The 16,180-nt window shown below is 42.9% G+C and overlaps 5 protein-coding genes and 2 pseudogenes across 11 annotated transcripts in view; 1 reads left to right on the top strand and 6 right to left on the bottom strand.

Annotated features, from left to right (window-relative positions):
* Positions 1 to 1,583: 1,583 nt before the first annotated feature.
* Positions 1,584 to 3,075, bottom strand: LOC111328899 (uncharacterized). The gene has a single exon (XM_022933431.2). It carries the CDS (start codon positions 3,072 to 3,074, stop codon positions 2,184 to 2,186), a length of 891 nt encoding a protein of 296 aa, XP_022789166.2. The 5' UTR covers position 3,075; the 3' UTR covers positions 1,584 to 2,183.
* Positions 3,050 to 4,439, bottom strand: LOC148733208 (uncharacterized; annotated as a pseudogene).
* A 1,485-nt stretch (positions 4,440 to 5,924) lies between these two features.
* Positions 5,925 to 6,919, bottom strand: LOC148733207 (histamine H2 receptor-like; annotated as a pseudogene).
* Positions 6,920 to 7,356: 437 nt separating this feature from the next.
* Positions 7,357 to 14,293, bottom strand: LOC148733204 (uncharacterized). The gene is made up of 2 exons (XM_088758896.1): positions 14,220 to 14,293; positions 7,357 to 14,123 (listed from the first exon to the last, which is right to left on the bottom strand). Exon 2 carries the CDS (start codon positions 12,585 to 12,587, stop codon positions 11,340 to 11,342), a length of 1,248 nt encoding a protein of 415 aa, XP_088615022.1. The 5' UTR covers positions 12,588 to 14,123; positions 14,220 to 14,293; the 3' UTR covers positions 7,357 to 11,339.
* LOC148733206 (uncharacterized) lies at positions 7,729 to 8,937 on the bottom strand. The gene has a single exon (XM_088757966.1). It carries the CDS (start codon positions 8,935 to 8,937, stop codon positions 7,729 to 7,731), a length of 1,209 nt encoding a protein of 402 aa, XP_088614092.1.
* Positions 9,036 to 11,025, bottom strand: LOC148733205 (uncharacterized). The gene is made up of 2 exons (XM_088757964.1): positions 10,068 to 11,025; positions 9,036 to 9,895 (listed from the first exon to the last, which is right to left on the bottom strand). The coding sequence occupies exons 1-2, from the start codon at positions 11,023 to 11,025 to the stop codon at positions 9,036 to 9,038; spliced, it is 1,818 nt and encodes a 605-aa protein (XP_088614090.1).
* The window catches only part of LOC111328892 (short transient receptor potential channel 4), a 34,998-nt gene continuing 33,091 nt past the window's right edge, over positions 14,274 to 16,180 (top strand). For all 7 annotated transcript variants that reach the window (XR_016000737.1, XR_016000736.1, XM_088758890.1 and 4 more), the window contains exon 1: positions 14,274 to 15,336. Coding sequence is in view for 5 of the 7 variants with exons in the window: in XM_088758890.1 (XP_088615016.1) it covers positions 14,521 to 15,336 (816 nt within the window). In the remaining 2 variants the exon portion in view is untranslated. The remainder of the gene's footprint in view (positions 15,337 to 16,180) is intronic.

The raw sequence follows: 16,180 nt of genomic DNA, 5'->3' as shown, positions 1-16,180 counted from the left end.
CACTAATATTTCATTGATTTCATCCAACAGAATTAATTCATTTCAGCCAAAAACAAAAGTGAAATCAAAGACAAAGCCATTATTTGCAGGATGATGTAATCTCTTAAAATGAGGGTCATTCCAAAGAGTTTGAGGAATTTTTTTCCGGTCAAACGCTTGATCAACACACAAAAAAAAATAATCTTACACGGAAAAGAGAGAAGTGTTAAACTTAGAAGAACAACGTTTTCAGAACATGAAAGAAGCTTCGAGGATCAGAAACACGGCTATTGGCCGTGTTCTTGAATTATAATTAAATTGTGCTCTCAGTGCCGGTTAAAAATAAATGAAGTTTCAAAAGTAGAAGTATATCCTTGTGCTGGTTAGGGAAAATAAAGCTTCTTGATCAATGACATTCAGACAAAGAGCCGAATGCTTCATCTCCGTATCGCGTACCATCTACCCCGCATCTAAGAAAAAAAATTAAGTGAAACAGCGAACTGTTGCAAGATAAGCCGATATATAGATAGCAAAGTTGCAACGTTAGTTGCAGGTCTGGAGATGTTGGCTCCAAGGTTTTTCCAAGGCACAAAAATATAAAACCTCTGGTATCCAGTATGCGGTACAATCGACAAACGGAAATCGCGAGTCAACGTTAAATTGGTCACGACAACTCGCATCGGTGACAAGAAATTAAACAAAGAACCAATTAGTACAGTCTTAACATTTTTCTTCGTCCATTTAACTGGCCAGGTCCTTTTCTAAATCATAAAATAAACTAGATATAAATAATTATTTAAATAACTAAATTATTAAATAAAGAGGTTATAATAATTTTAATTTTTAAACGATTCATTTCTTATCTGACGAAGAGCAGACTCTGCAGAGTTGCGAAATGCGACGTACTCAACAAACATACGTTTCATTGTTCGTCGAGAAGTATTGCATTACTTTGCTGCAGCTAATGACAGTCATGTTTCACGTCTCTTTTTGAGACGTTTACAGGATGAATTTTTGGAAAAGAAGAATAAAAAAGGTTCAAGTTACGTTTCGCGAAAAAAGCCAGTCATTTCGCAATTTCCATGAAGAAAAGGCGATTCAACGTTCACGGCGATGTAACCAAATTACGTTTAAAACCAGCCAAAGGGCCCTTCACGATTACGAAAAAACCCTTTTCCCCTACAAAAATAACAGTAATTGATCATTAGTAGTGGTACTATTAACATTATTAAGTATGAGCTCTTAACCATTAATTGTTATGTATTACCCACACCCACGACCCACGACCCACGACCCACGACCCACGATCACGACCATTAGTCAAACTCGTACTCCATACTCGGTGACCGATCTTTTGAAACAGCGCCTCAAAACTTTGGAATGTTGTTCCACTTTATATTAGAAATTCAAAATCGTTGAATCTTTTAAAAAATATTTAAAGACGTATTTATTTAAAGAAGCTTTTAGTTGTTAAATATCGAATCACATCAGATTAGATTATATATATTTTTGTACTTAAATTACGCTACTATACATTTCTAGATATTTTATTGACATATGTTTGGCATATATATTATTTCATTATTAGATTTTTTTCAGTTAGATTTTTGTAACATTTTAGTTTCTGTGCTGATGAAAATGTATATTGACATTAGCGCAATATAAGTTAATAATAAGTAAATGCGAAAGTCAAGAGTCTCGCTTAAGAAAACAACTTGAATTAAAACTGCCCAACTGAGAACTCGATCTAGCCTTTCGATGTAGGTCCAGCCTTGGAACCACCAGGCTTTTCCATTTCCCACTGATTAAAGTAAAATTTTGATACTACAAGACTGGGTAGCGGGTCTCATACGTAGCATTGAGGGAACCTTTAGAATAGTTACATTTATTTATCTTTACCTTTCCTGTAATTATATAAAATCATCTCAAAGTCAGTTGTTTATTCCGAGCAGTGATGCACTGAAAATAAAATAAATATTTTTAGCTACTGCCCTCTCATCCTTTGTGTCTAAGCAAACAATAGTGTAACTTAATTTGACGCGCTGTGTCAGGATTAAAAAACATGCTCCACAAACATGTCTGTTTATTCTGCCCTTTGAGGGGTAGAGGGACAGATTGTTATTTAATGGCTGTATACCCATACCCCGTTGTATCTCACTGAACAAATACTGCGAAATTCTTAAAAAAGAGGTTTCAAATTCCTATTACAACCCAGTCTCGCCATGGTTACGCTTTTCACCGAAGTTTTTTCTGCAGATGAGAATTTTTATTTTCTTTTTAATGTCTTTCTTCAGAAAAGCATAAACCATGGGATTCACCATAGAGTTTAGAATCAGTAACAAACTGACAACCTGCGCTGATTTGCCAGACACATTGCAAGAAGATATAGTGAGACATATTACCAGATAGTTTACCACGGCATAACAACCCAGGAAAAACACATTAACAGCAATAATAAAGCCTGCAGCCGTATCGTACTTGTTTCTTCTGCGTAAGGTCAAGCCGAAGCTAGATCTAAGTTGTCGTTCCGTTACATATTTTTGTTGGGATTGTGCTCGTGCGACGAGTAGGACACGAACAACGGCATAAAGAACTATCACACATGATATTATGTCGAAAGCTGAGACACAGGTCAACCGCATAATTTTGTGGACAGTAATGGAGCTTGTTGTGAACATTCCCACGATAAGGGATGAAGAAAGTGCCACAGGAATCAACCATGCGACTAAGATGGTCATACCAGGCCGTTTTACGGTCATAGAAGTATGGTATTTGAGTGGATGAACGATGGCAAGATAGCGATTCCAAGTTAATGCGCAAAGATTTGTGACTGAGGCGTGCATGAAAAACCAGAATAAAGCCATCCAAACTATCATGACTATCCTGTTGCAATGGGCTGTGTTTACACAGTGATAACCCACTGGAAAGGCGACTGCACCGACTATAAAATCAGCCACTGCTAAGGAAACGATAAACCAGTTGGCCGCCGAATGTAGATTACGAGTTTTAGCTATGAGGAATACTACGAAACCATTTCCAATTGCTGTTAAAATAGAGATAAACCAGCCAGTAAAATTCAAAATATTAAATGTCATTTGAAAACTGCCAGGATTGTATTCCAAAGCCAAAAGCCAGAGTACTTAAAGCGGTACGAAGGAAAGAAAGATTAGAAGGAAAGCTACCGAATAGTAGATACGATCAAAGTGCCGTGTTTTCAGGCCAAATAATGTTGTTCTCGACAAGCTTCTGCTGACCTTCTCTGCATGAGTTAGCTCTGAAATAGTTTGAACTGACCACCTGGTCTTGATGGATTGTTCAGTGCTTTTAGCTGTCGTTGTTTAGTTCACACACACTTAAAAGGCGTCGTTAAGGATGCTTACATCACCAGTTGTTTTCTCTGTCTTTCGATCTTAGGCTTAGGTCTGACTACGGGTAGGTTTTTTTGACGTTCGCTCTGAGAAAGGACCATATTTTTTGCATTAATCATCACCTAACAAAAGAAAATTACCATTTAAATTTTGATAAGTAGTTTTTTAGAAAAGAGATTCAAGATAAAAATTAGTGATAATAATTTTGAACGACGTTTCGACCTCACTGAGGTCATTTTCAAGCTGATGAAAAGGAAAATTTTTAAATATATGTACTAAATTTAAGACGTAGGAATGATAAATGCGATAAAATATGGAAATATGTAAACGCTAGGCGTAAAATAGAAGTGATGAAATTGCAAAGGAGACAATACGAAAAAATTAATATGAGAGTTGACGAAAGTAAAACTATAAATTATACGAAGATACCGTAAATTATAATAAAAATAGCTTCGCGCGGACTGAGTCTGACTGTTTGTTCAAGCTTGGCTTAATTTCTTTTATAAAAAGCATCTCGTAAATTAGGCAGTCCAGTTTACTTTTGCATTTCTTCAGGATTTTGAAACTGTGATCCAAGTCACTTGGGGTATGCTGATGCCGCTCTTTAATGTGGTTCCCGATTGAAGACTGAGACGCTTTGTGTTCTTCAGCACGTTGGTAGAGGTGCCGGAAGATGTAGCCGACATCGTCTGCATCGCACAGACCACACTTAAAATAATACGCAACGCGCTGCTGATTGATGATGTTGGGCTTCTTTTCCGTTGGTTTTAACTCATATCCGATCTTTTTGTTAGTGTAAACAGGAAAAATGTCAGTTCCAACTTTTCAGCTTAGGTCGCCAAGTTGCCTTCGTACGGAATTTGCTGATGTTTGGTCCTTAAAAGGAAGTATAATTCGCACGGGTATAATTTTCTCGTTAGACGTTTGATTGATCTCTGGATCCCGAGACACTTTTTTCGTGATGAAATCATTTATGGTCGAATGCAGTAGTTGGGTTGAGTACTTGAGACGCGAGAAGGTTTCGGTGAGACGTTCGCACTCTTGGTGAAAAAATTGCCAGTTAGATGACAACTTAAAGGCACGATTTAGCATTGTTTTAAGCAATGATTGTTTATATCTCACGTCGATGTGACTCTGATAATGCAATCATGTCATTATCATTACCACGTCTTGTATTTAGTATATATGTAAAACTTTTCCTTTTCATCAGCTTGAAAATGACCTCAGCGAGGTCGAGACGTCGTTCAAAATTATTATCACTAATTTATATCTTGAAAACCATTTAAATTGCGTTCCAAATTGTGGGTCATGTGTCTAGTTGAAATTTTAAAGGCGAAGAAAACTGAAAATTGTTTCAATTTAGATTGTGGGCAGGGAATATTTAAAACGATTGAAGATGGCATACCCAAGGACATGATTGAAAAATACAATTTTTTTAAGTGCCTCGATTTATTGACAAACAATAAAACGAGAGTCAACACTTGATCGTTTTTGTATCTTTCATACCGCAGTATTGAAGCCACAAAAGGAGTTTTAGTCTAGAACTGCTTTGAATAAAAAAACCATTTTCGGGATGTGGGCCTTTAAGTCAAATCGTTAAGATTAAATATGCAGTTCTTACAAATAAATATCTACAAGCTTAGTGCAGTAAAATTTTGTATAAAAATGAACAGTACATTTAGCCACCGAGAAGGATTTAATAAGGTGCCGTTACATATTAAAACATCCATGAATTTACAGGCTTGTAGAAATAAACGACTTAAGCAGTATTATTACATTCTCTTACTGCTACAATTGTCAGAATCGACCGAAACTTCCCAACCACCTCAATATAATTAACAATTATTCCACGAGCGCGCGTTGGATATGAGATGATAGATAGCCAACGAGGCGCGTAGCACCGAGTTGGCTATGATCATCTCATATCCAACAAGCGCGAGTGGAATAATTGTTTTATTAAAATAAATGCCCCCAAGATATTTGACAAATCTTCTAGACTTTATTTTGTAAGAAGAAACCGGATGTTACAAAGTACAGATATTAGATTACGGTATATTGGCTCATATATCATAAAGGCTAAGCCAATAAAAAGTCTTGAATTGCATTATCCAATGATCCAGTTTTTAATAATTGTTTTATTAAAAACGTTAATTTAAATTATTAAATTTTATCAAATTTTATCAAATTTTTTAGCTCCCTTTTAATTTTAAGCTGACACATACGCTTACCATATTTGTAGATTATGGTATATTGGCTCACATACCATAATGGCTAAACCAATAAGAAGTCTTGAATTGCATTATCCAATGATCCAGTTTTTAATAATAACTGTTACTGCAACAACAAAAATATTTCTAAGGTGGGATTATCAACCCTTACACTACTGAAGATCTCAATAGTAATTCTCCTTACCTTTTGCCATACAAATTTTATGATGCAACTATGTAAAATTTGGTATTGGATCAACTGGTAATCCCATAATTGATATCTTTCTTCATTCCTATCACTTGTCTGCTGGATATTGTATTGACATTGTAAGGAAAAATTCTGTCTGGGTCACTAGTGGGAGTAAACGGGTTAATGTGGTCACTTGTAAGCGCTGGCGGACCTGGGTCTTTTGCAGTGAAGCAACTGAAACATGGAGCGGTGGAAGTCTTTGTTCCTGAGAGAGTAAACTATAGGATTGATAACGCCATTACTACAGGTCAACCACACACTGACAACCCCAAGTTGTTCTACAACACATGATTCACTACCGACAGCATAGAATATTTCTAAAATTAAAATTGGCATCCATACAAAAACTAGAAACATAAACACAAAGGCAACAGTTTTTGCCATTTTGACTTCAAGTCTAGTTTCTGCGACAGTATCAGAACCAGTAGCAGTTCCCGGATGTATCTGACCGCGTGACAGGAGTTGTTTTCGGTTCTGTACTGCCTTCTTGTAGATTTTGTAGTAAAGTGCACTGATCAAAAGCAGTGGAAGAACTATGTGCACGGCCAGAAACGCGTAGTAAAATTTGAAATTGACATTCCATTCATATGTTTCTCCCGTAATTGGCTCGAAGGCGAAAACACTCATTAATACCACGATAGTTACAACGTAGATCCAGACTGATCCAACGATTACAAATGTTCTCCGCCATGAAACAATATCTTTGTATCGAACCACAGACATCACTGCTCTGTAGCGGTCTACCGTGATAATCAGCAGAGTGATGGAAGAACCTGCAATTGAGAATAACCATACAGAGTTCAAAACATTCGTTCCACTTGAGCCAAGTGGCCACTCTCCAGTGGTATCAATCCGATTGAGATACATATGTCTGTCACCGCCAAACTCAGTAGGTAGCCATTTGAAGGTCGTCGTAGTTTCTTGTCGATGCTGATGACGATGGTAACTAAAATATTCTCGGATACAGACAGAAAAAATGTGGCGACAAACAGAATGGTTATAGGAATTCGAAAACTCAAATCGAATATGCACGCTTCTGTATCGGCAGCTTCGTTCGTCGAGCCATTCATCGTCCGCGTCGAGTTTTGTTCCGCAAGGGCAGCAGGAAAGGTAACACTAAGTTAAGATTCTGGCCCGCAACAGTGGTCGCGAATATGAAAGAACCACCGTTAGTTGTCGTGAATTTAAGAGAGGCTCAGATTTGTTATAGATTTTAAGGGCAAGATCGTTTCGCTTTCCATAGCTCATACGAAGTGCCGATTGACTTCCGCTTTTTCTTAGGAATATATTAATGGAACTCTTTCCGCTTCAGAGGTAATATCCATCATTTGATGAAACATGTCTCAGCACGGTTGGTAGAAGGTTTTCTTTAGATGGCAGGTCACACATAGCACGCATAGAAACTGTCTTCGAAGGGAATATTTCTTTCAGTCTATAAAGAATAAACTCCCTCAGAATGTGACATTTCAGTTAAAGAGCGAGCAGAAGATCGTGACTTCTACTCCGGCGTGACAGGAGTTTGTGCATGGCAAACAATTTTGTGATATGCGGGTACATTTATTTATTGCTTTATTATACGAAATTTGTAACGAAACTAAAATTGCACATGGATGGCTAACTCAATAATGCTGTAAATATTTCCCCAATTTGACAGAAAAAGTGATATTAAGAAAATTTGAACGACCAGGAGAACCGCTATATTCGCTAGTCACGGAACAGAAATCAAACAAAGCGCGCTAACAAATTAAATAGAAAGTCATTGAGAGTTTCTTAGTGTCTTTGTGCTAAAAACGGAAGAGTTACATAAGTAAAAAAGATTAGAGTTTGTATCCGTAAACGTGACACTCCTCGCCCAAGGATCGTCTATGATCCTTGCTCTATTAATTGTTTGTCCTTTAATTCTCTGCCGTGGTCGAAGGGTCTGTCATTGGGCCTCTACTGGAACCAGCAGGATGAGCTCTTTGATGGGGCGTAGGAACACTTTTCCTTTACTCTCTCTCACAATCCTAAGTGACACTTTTCTTACTTTGCCATCTGCGCTCCTGATGGCCTCCGTAACTCGACCCATAGGCCAGTCACTGCGATTCTGGCCGTCTTCCTTCATAAGGACGACGTCACCTGCGGCCAGGTCTCTTCGGGCGTCGTACCACTTTCTTCTTGGCTGGAGGTTCTGGAGGTACTCTCGGCGCCACCGTGACCAGAACTGATCTGCTAGGTACTGGACCCTCCTCCAACGCCGGTTCGCGTACAGGTCCGGGGGCAGGAAGTTGCCCGGTGGTGGTCCTGGTGGGCGCGTTTTCATTGTAAGCAGCATGGCTGGTGACAGGGGCTGCGGGTCGTTGATGTCTGAAGGCAAAGCTGCAATGGGTCGTGCATTTACGATAGCGGTGACTTCCGCCATGAAAGTGCTCAAGATTTCGTGCGTCAGCTGTCTTGGTCCGAGGTCGGCTAGCATGGCATCCAGAACACGGCGGATGGTCCCGATCTGTCTTTCCCATACGCCTCCAAAGTGGGATGCGTGTGGTGGGTTAAACTTCCACTCACAACCGTGTTGTGTCACGAATCTCTCGATCTTTGTTTCGTCCATTTCTTTAAGGGCTTCGGTTAACTCGGTGTCTCCCCCAACGAAGTTTGTCCCTCTGTCGCACCTCAATACGGTTGTTGGGCCGCGTATGGCGAAGAAGCGCCTCAGTGCACAAATGAACGAACTGGCGTCCATTGACTCTAGTACTTCTATATGAATGGCTCTGCTATTCAAGCACGTGAAGACAAGACCCCAACGCTTTGAGTGTGCAGCGCCACCTCTCGTCTTCCTTGTGGATATGGTCCAGGGACCAAAGACGTCGAAGCCGACGTTTGTGAATGGTGGGCCTACCTCGGTTCTATCTTGGGGCAGGTCAGCCATTTTCTGGATTACGTGGGGGCCTCTCAGCTTCTTGCAGGGCACACAAGAAGCTAACTCCTTCGCTACCATGCGATGACCTCCAATCAGCCAATAGCCGGCTTGGCGAATTTTGCCACTCGTAATATGTCGACCCTGGTGATGGACCTCTTTATGGTAATGCCAAATTACCAGGACGGACACATGGTGGTCTTTTGGTAAGATTGCAGGGTGCTTCTGTCCATACTCCATTTCTGCTCTCCTAAGTCGTCCTCCCACCCGAACAATTCCATTGGCGTCGATAAACGGGTCAAGCGCGTAAAACTGGGAGCCCTTCAGGGCTCTCTTCCTTACCGTGTTTTGATATCTTTCCCCTTCTTTCTGTTCGTGAGATCTTTGTTCGTTAACTCTGCGCTAAAGGCTTCCTTCTGCGCTGCCCGGATTATTGCGTCCATTGCCTGATTTAGCTCGTTTGCTGTAGGACTCCTGAAGGTTTGTCTGGCTTTCGGTGGCCTTTGTTCATTCTTTTGACGCCTGAACTCTTTAACTTTGACAATGAGGCGTGCAATCGCGCGCTTTAAGGAGTGGAGGTTGGAGAAACGTGAAAATCTCTCCGCTCCGAGGCCTCTGCATTTATATATGCATGATGCGTGGGCTATCACTCCTCTTCGAACTTCGGGACCGTCTTCAGCTAGTTGAATATCCTCTCGTTGAGGCTGTAGCGCGTCTGGGTTTCTGAGAAATCTCAGTCCCTTCAGCCAGGCTGAGTCGGCCAGACTACTCGCATTGAGGCAACGTGTGGCTAGGTCCGCGGGATTGTCACTTGTCTCAATGTACCTCCACTGATCGGGTGAGGAGACCCTACGGATAATTTCTACTCGGTTGGCGACGTAGACATAGAACCTTCGGCTCTCGTTTTGGATGTAGCCAAGAGCTGCCTTCGAGTCGGTGTAGAACCTAATGTCATCTATTTGGATGTCTATTTCTTTCAATATTCTAGCGACGGCTTGTGTGGCTAGCACGGCTCCACAGAGCTCCAGACGTGGGATGCTTGTAGTCTGTAGGGGAGCAACCTTTGATTGGCCAAACACAAGGGGCGTGGCCACCTCTCCGCCATCGTTGACTAAGCGTAAGTAAACGTAGGCTTCTATGGCATCTTTACTAGCGTCGGAGAATGCGTGTAGTTCTGCTTGAGCGACTCTACCAAAATCTGCTGGGTGGTAACATCGGGGGCACTGTGACCCTTTCTAATTCGGCGAGGGAGTCTCGTCATCGTTGCCACTTTTGTAGGAGACTGTGTGGGAGTGGGTCGTCCCATCCTAGGGTAGCATTGTTATTCTTCCCTCTCCCCATGCTGACTAGTTGTTGGAGTAGGAGTTTACCTTCCAGGAGTACCGGGACGGCCAAGCCAAGTGGATCGTATAATGCATTCACGACGGAGAGGACCCCTCTGCGGGTGAAGGGCTTTCTGGGTAAGCATACTTTGAAGGTGAAGGTATCTTTTGTTAGGTCCCAGTATACTCCGAGCGAACGCTGCGTGGGGAGACAATCTTGACGCAAATCAATGTCGCGGATGTCTTTTCCCCTATCTTCTAGTGGGAAGGCTTCCATGACCTCTACGGAATTAGAGACGACCTTGTGAAGTCGTAGGTTAGACTTCGCTAGCATGGCCTGTGTATTGGTCACTAGGATAATGGCTTGTCGTGGTGTTGGTGTCGAAGCTAAGCCATCGTCGACATAGAAATTTCTGCACACAAACTTCTTTGCTTCCTCTCCAAATTCCTCCTCGCCATCAGCCGCGGTTTTTCTGAGGCCAAAGGTCGCTACTGCGGGACTTGGGCCGTTACCGAAGAGATGGACGTTCATACGGTACTCCATAACTCGTTTGGAGATATCGTTGTCTTCGAACCAGAGGAAGCGTAGGAAATCTCTATGTTTTGGGGTGACGTGGATGGAGTGAAACATTTGCTCGATATCACACATAATGGCTGTATTCTCCTTCCTGAAGCGCATTAAGACGTCGACAAGACTATTCATTAGGTCGGGGCCGGGTAGTAGGGTCTTGTTCAGCGAAACTCCTTTATACTCCGCAGACGAGTCGAACACAACTCTGATCTGTGTTGGCTTTTTCGGATGGTAGACGCCAAAGTGGGGTAGGTACCAAACTTTACCGGGCGTAGGTTCAGATTTCAACTCTTCTTCTGGTATCACTGACGCATGGCCTTTCTCGATAACTTTCTCCAGGAAGTTGAAGTAGTCGGACTGCATTTGCGGTTTTCTTTTAAGGGTGCGCAATAGGCCGTTTAAACGATTGACTGCTTGAATTCGATTGTTCGGCATTTGTACTTCCTCTTGACGAAAGGGGAGTGGCATCTCCAGATTTCCCTTGCTATTTTTGCAGACTTCTCCTTCCCTGATTCCTAGGAACTTTCGGTCTTCCCGAGACGGGGCGACTTGTCGTACCTAGTGGCAGTAAAGACGTTGTCTTCTACACTCATCTGTGTTAGGCTCCCTTTCACTGAAAACCTTTTAGGGCAGGGTACCAGCTCGTAACCACCTATCTTTGTTAACTCTACGTCATCTGCGTTGGTTATGTGGAGACTGGTGCGATTTACGAGCACGTGGGCCGGGCCGTCTATGAAGTTGAAGCACATCTAGCCTGTTATCCTCCAGCCAAGAGTAAGTCGTTGAGCCCAGGGAGCACCTTTGGGTCCATTTCTAAACTCTCTGACCTTGAGAAGCTCGGGCGAGTCTCTTCCAATAAGGAGATGAATGCCGGCTGCACTATCAAATGGTGGAATCTCGTCGGCGATTTCTTGTAGGTGGGGAAATCTCCTCGCCATCTCTCGTGTAGGGATTTCGCGCTTGTCTTGTGGGATGCTATCACACTCGATTAACGTTGGTAGCATCGACTCGACTCCGTTCATTGATCGCGCTGCCACCCTTGTTATCCGACGGCCATATTTCTGTTCCCTTTCTGTACTGCAAGTGGACAGATAGTACTTCTCCGGAGGTCCGACCGCTCCCAGCTCGTCTGCAAGTTCGCTGCTAATGAGAGAACTGTTGCTTTGCTCATCAACGATAGCGTACACGCGCCGAGTGCGGTCCGGCTGTTCTCTGTCGTAGACATCGACCAATAGGATTTTGCTGCAGGATCGGCCTCCACTCGAGTCGCAAATCGCTGTGCATCTATTGTTCACGTTCGCCTCGTCAGCGTCCTCTCTTTCTTTATCACTATGGGTCCTCGCCTGAGTCTCCTTTACTCTGTGGAACAGAGCGATGTGCCTTTCGTCTCCACATACGTCGCAGCTAACGTTTGCCTTGCACCTGCTGGCCTGGTGACCCTCAGATAGGCAGCGAAAGCATAGCTTAGCTCCCTTTATCCACTCTACCTTTTCGTCTAAGGTTTTCTCAGCAAAGGCCTTGCATTCGGTTAAGTCGTGGCCCTCGCGGTCGTGGAATGGGCACCGCTTTCTCCTCGTGCTCTCTCTCGATCGTGTTTCTGGTTTCTTTAATGCCGGGTGTGCGTTTGTCTTAAGCGCTTTCCGGCTCACTCCACGTGTATTGGGCGCAGGGCGACTGGGAGGGGGGTTGGTAGGCTTGTTTCCTGCCAAAATGTTTGGGTTGTTCTCCAATCTGGCTTGCATTTGGACGACCTTTGCGAATCTCTTAAAGCTGGGGTAGGCGCCTGCATTATTGTCCGCGTGCTTCGCAATCTCCTTTTCCCACTTTCCGCGGAGTGAGGGCGGGAGTTTCTCTGCTATCGGTTGTATTGCGTTTGGGTAATTGAGGCACGCGAGGCCAGGAAGACACAACATTTGACTTTCCACGTCAGTGCAAAGGTCCGCGAAATGCTGCAATCTTGCGATGTCATTTTCGTTAAACATAGCCCCCTTTTGCATGCGCTCCAGTAAGGCGTTAGTGATTATAGCCGCGCTACCGAAGCGAATTTCTAACTATTTCTACAAACTCTGGAGTAGCGTGACTGGATCGGTTTGTCGTCTTCTAAAATTATCGACCAACCGCTGCGGTTCCCCGCTAGTGAAGCTTCGCAAATTATTTATTTCCTGCACGGGAGAAACGTCGGCGTCTTTGATCATGGTTTTAAATGCGGCCTTCCATGGATGGAAAAGCGTGGCATCTCCGTTGAAAATGTCTGGTTGACATTTGGGAAAGTTTTGTCTAGCTAAACCGGCGACTATTTGTTGATTTACTGACTTTAGAGTCTCAATTAATTGACTTCCGGTAACGTCTCTTATCGGAGTCGAGGCGATGACGGGTACTTGCTGTGAACTGTCATCGATCTGCGGCTGGGGTAAGTTTGGCACTGACGTGCCAGGAAGCTGTGGGGAGGCGACGTTTTGAATTGGCTCGCTTTGCGATGGGACAAGTGGCCCTTTTTGGGCGAGTAAGGTTTCTGGGCTGGGAATCGTGTGGACCCAATCAAGAACGCGCTCTTCGAAGTTCACCCTTGGCACACCGGGCAATTCACGGTTTTCTCCTATTTCGACATCTGTCATCGCCTGTTCGATAGCTTTGACCTTCGCGTCTGCCATTGCGACCCTTTTGTTCGCCGCGAGAACAGCTAAATCCTTTTCGTGCTGTGCCCTTTCCTGTTCGCGAGTGCGCTCTAACTCTGCCTCACGCTTTCGGCGTTGAAGTTCCTTTTCTGCGATCTTTCGTTCGAATTCTGCGCTTTCGCGTGCCGCGGCGGCTTCTGCGATCGCTTTGATTCTCGCGGTGCTTGCTGAAGATGCGGAGGAAAGGGACTTGGCGGATTTGGTTTTGCGTGACGAACAATGACTTACGCCAGAACCGATCTCTAGCAATTTGTCGGATTTTCTACTGTTTAATCGTTCCATTAAGGCGTAAGCGCGTTGAAGCGTTAGGGTCTCATTAGTGAGGAGGACGTCATCTCCAAAGTCATGGTTTACGTCCTGCGTGTATTAACTAAGCAGCTCCTGTACTACTACGTTTAATCCTTCTGATGTCGTGGCGAGATCACGCAAAACACTTTCTACGTTGCGGCTGTCATCAAGGCCCTCGGCGGCCTGTATTTCTTTAAGGAGCTTTTTCTGTAAAGTCTTAACCTCATAACGCTTTGTCTCTACTGCGTTTTGTAAAGCCTTTCGCGACGGCTTTCGTGACCTCCTTTCTGGTTCGTGTTCTCCATGCGCTCCTTCGCTGACTAATCCTTCTCCGTTTCTATTCATGATTTATAGGCTCCTTCCTTAAAATCTACAAGGTACGGCTTACCTCAATCTTCTCTGTAATTCAAGATCCGAGTTTTTACTGTCGCGTTCCCGATGCCGCAGACACGTGGTGTTGTGCACCGGAGTTCGGCAGTATAACCACAGTGTTGAACTTTAGACAAGCAGCAGCATCAAACTCTTTATTCACTTAAGCTGGCAGTCTTTGTACAGCACAGGCGGTAAAAACTATAGAACGGATACATGAAGGTTCGACATAAGGAAAACCGAAAGACTACGAAACTAGAAATGATAAAAATGAGGAATATTACAAGCGTAACTTACATCGGATCTTGACTCCGGGGTAGAGAACTCCTAAACTTCGTTCGGCTCCGAAATGCTTTCGTTACAGTGACTCCTCGCAACTGAGCTACTTGCTAATAGAAGGCGAATAGGATCTCTATCCCCGGCCGTTATTAACAAGGTACTCTAGATAACAAGCTAACAGACAAAGGTTTGTTTCCACTAAAACAGCCAATAAGCTTGCAGGAGCTTGTGAGACGCGTGAAATATAAGCTCATTAATTGACCCATGTCAGTTAAATGAAAGGCTGCAACTGCTCTGAGAGAAGCATTTTGTTACTCGAATGCAGGCAGACAACATGGCACAAACGAAATTCGCTGAACGAAATGTCAGGAGCGCTTTTGCTGAATTTCTGAGAACGATACAAAGAAACAACAACGAAGAGACAGATGAATTCTTGTCAAGTGTCACTGAAACGGCGGGAACTCAGGAGGAAGAGAGAGAGGCCGATTCACAGCAAGATCTTTCAGCGAAACTCGAAGACGCTCTCCGGAAGAGTGATGTCAATGCGATCTACCGACTCATAGCTAATGCAAAGGCAAGCGAAACCACGACAACAGCGAAAGATACGGAAAAAATCAAGACACTTGCTACCTTACAGGTTGCGGAAAGGGTGAAAATGAAAGAAGATGAGGGACTTTGTACAATCCTAGGCGACTCATTGAGCTGGATTAATCCCTTTCACAACAGCGATAACGGACAAGAGAAGAGCACGGGAGGCGAAAATGTCCGTGAAAAGGCTTGGATCAACATTCTGACCAACCCGTTATACATTAGTCTCGAATGGCTATGCAAATCATCGGCTAAGAATAAAACGGAGCCCACCGATCTCATTGAAGCTGCCCTAGGAAATGCTTGCCTTTTGGAAAAAATTTCCTCAAACGAACGTCACTTCGACGGAGTTGAGTGTAGGGAGAGAGCAAAGGAATGTGAGAAATTTGCCACTGACATCGTAGAGCAGATAAACGCCGCTGATTCAGGAAACCTGTACAAGATTATGGACATTAAGGGAGATGGCCCGTTGCTGAAAGGAAATCACGAAAATTTCATTGAGAGTCTTAGTCTTCTAAAGATAGCCGCCGACAGACAGCGCAAACTGGTGAGAATCGTAAGCTTTAAAGAAAAATTTAGTCGCATCCCTCGGCATTATCTTTGTTTGCACTTAAGAGGTAAAACAATCACATCCTTTGTTTTCGTTCCGAGAAAGTTAATCTGTTATGAATTCCCTAAATCGTTTAATTACTGTCATGTCAACAGGGTGAAACAAACACGCTCGATGTGTCTGGTGAACATTGAGTGTCTAAAGAATGTGATTGCTCCAGATGTTGAGGGCTAGAGCTCGATTTCAATAATTTTGAAATTTAAGTTTGATGTACTTAAAGTGGGATGGTAAAAATCAAAGAGTATCGGTCAAAGACTTTTGCCAACTCGAAATCTTGCCAACTCTGAAAGCTTTTATTACCATGCAATCACAGATGACTTGTCCTAATGTTAATTTTCAACTGAAGTATATTTTTACGCAGTGGCTAGGTGCCCGGCAGCCGGGCACGGTCTTAAATAGACTAAACGCCTTGCAGTCAGAAAATTTCACCGAATTTTCACTGAAAGCTTCTTTGAAGCTTCTTGAGAGTATGAAATGTTTCTTTATCAATGTCAAGCGACTCTAAAAATTATTTACTATAAAATGGCCATCGCGCAACACTTAGAACAACCCCTGCAAAATAAGACTGGAATATTCTGGTGATTTCTAGAAATTTTCTAGAAATATGACAGATAATATTACTGGAAATTTCTAGAATTTATCAGTTTTCTTTTCTGGAAAATTCTAGAACATTCTAGAATGTTAATAAAACATGCTAATTAGGGTAGAGTCAGCCAAAATTTGCCAGCTTATTCCAGAAATCACAAACTAGGATAAAATCAGTTTTTTTTCCAGCTTTTTC

The sequence above is a fragment of the Stylophora pistillata genome, chromosome 4 (genome assembly GCF_964205215.1).
Source record: "Stylophora pistillata chromosome 4, jaStyPist1.2, whole genome shotgun sequence".
NCBI lineage: Eukaryota > Metazoa > Cnidaria > Anthozoa > Scleractinia > Pocilloporidae > Stylophora > Stylophora pistillata.
The sequence above is the reverse complement of the archived record's forward strand: the minus strand, read 5'-3'. Positions and strand labels throughout refer to the sequence as shown.

Coding starts and splice junctions, on each gene's coding strand:
- LOC111328899 (XM_022933431.2), bottom strand. CDS start 3,074: ATGACATTTAATATTTTGAATTTTACTGGCTGGTTTATCTCTATTTTA.
- LOC148733206 (XM_088757966.1), bottom strand. CDS start 8,937: ATGGAGTATGGACAGAAGCACCCTGCAATCTTACCAAAAGACCACCAT.
- LOC148733205 (XM_088757964.1), bottom strand. CDS start 11,025: ATGCCGAACAATCGAATTCAAGCAGTCAATCGTTTAAACGGCCTATTG. Junction 9,896..10,067: donor CGTCCCGGTACTCCTGGAAG/GTAAACTCCTAC, acceptor ACCACCCAGCAG/ATTTTGGTAGAGTCGCTCAA.
- LOC148733204 (XM_088758896.1), bottom strand. CDS start 12,587: ATGCAAAAGGGGGCTATGTTTAACGAAAATGACATCGCAAGATTGCAG.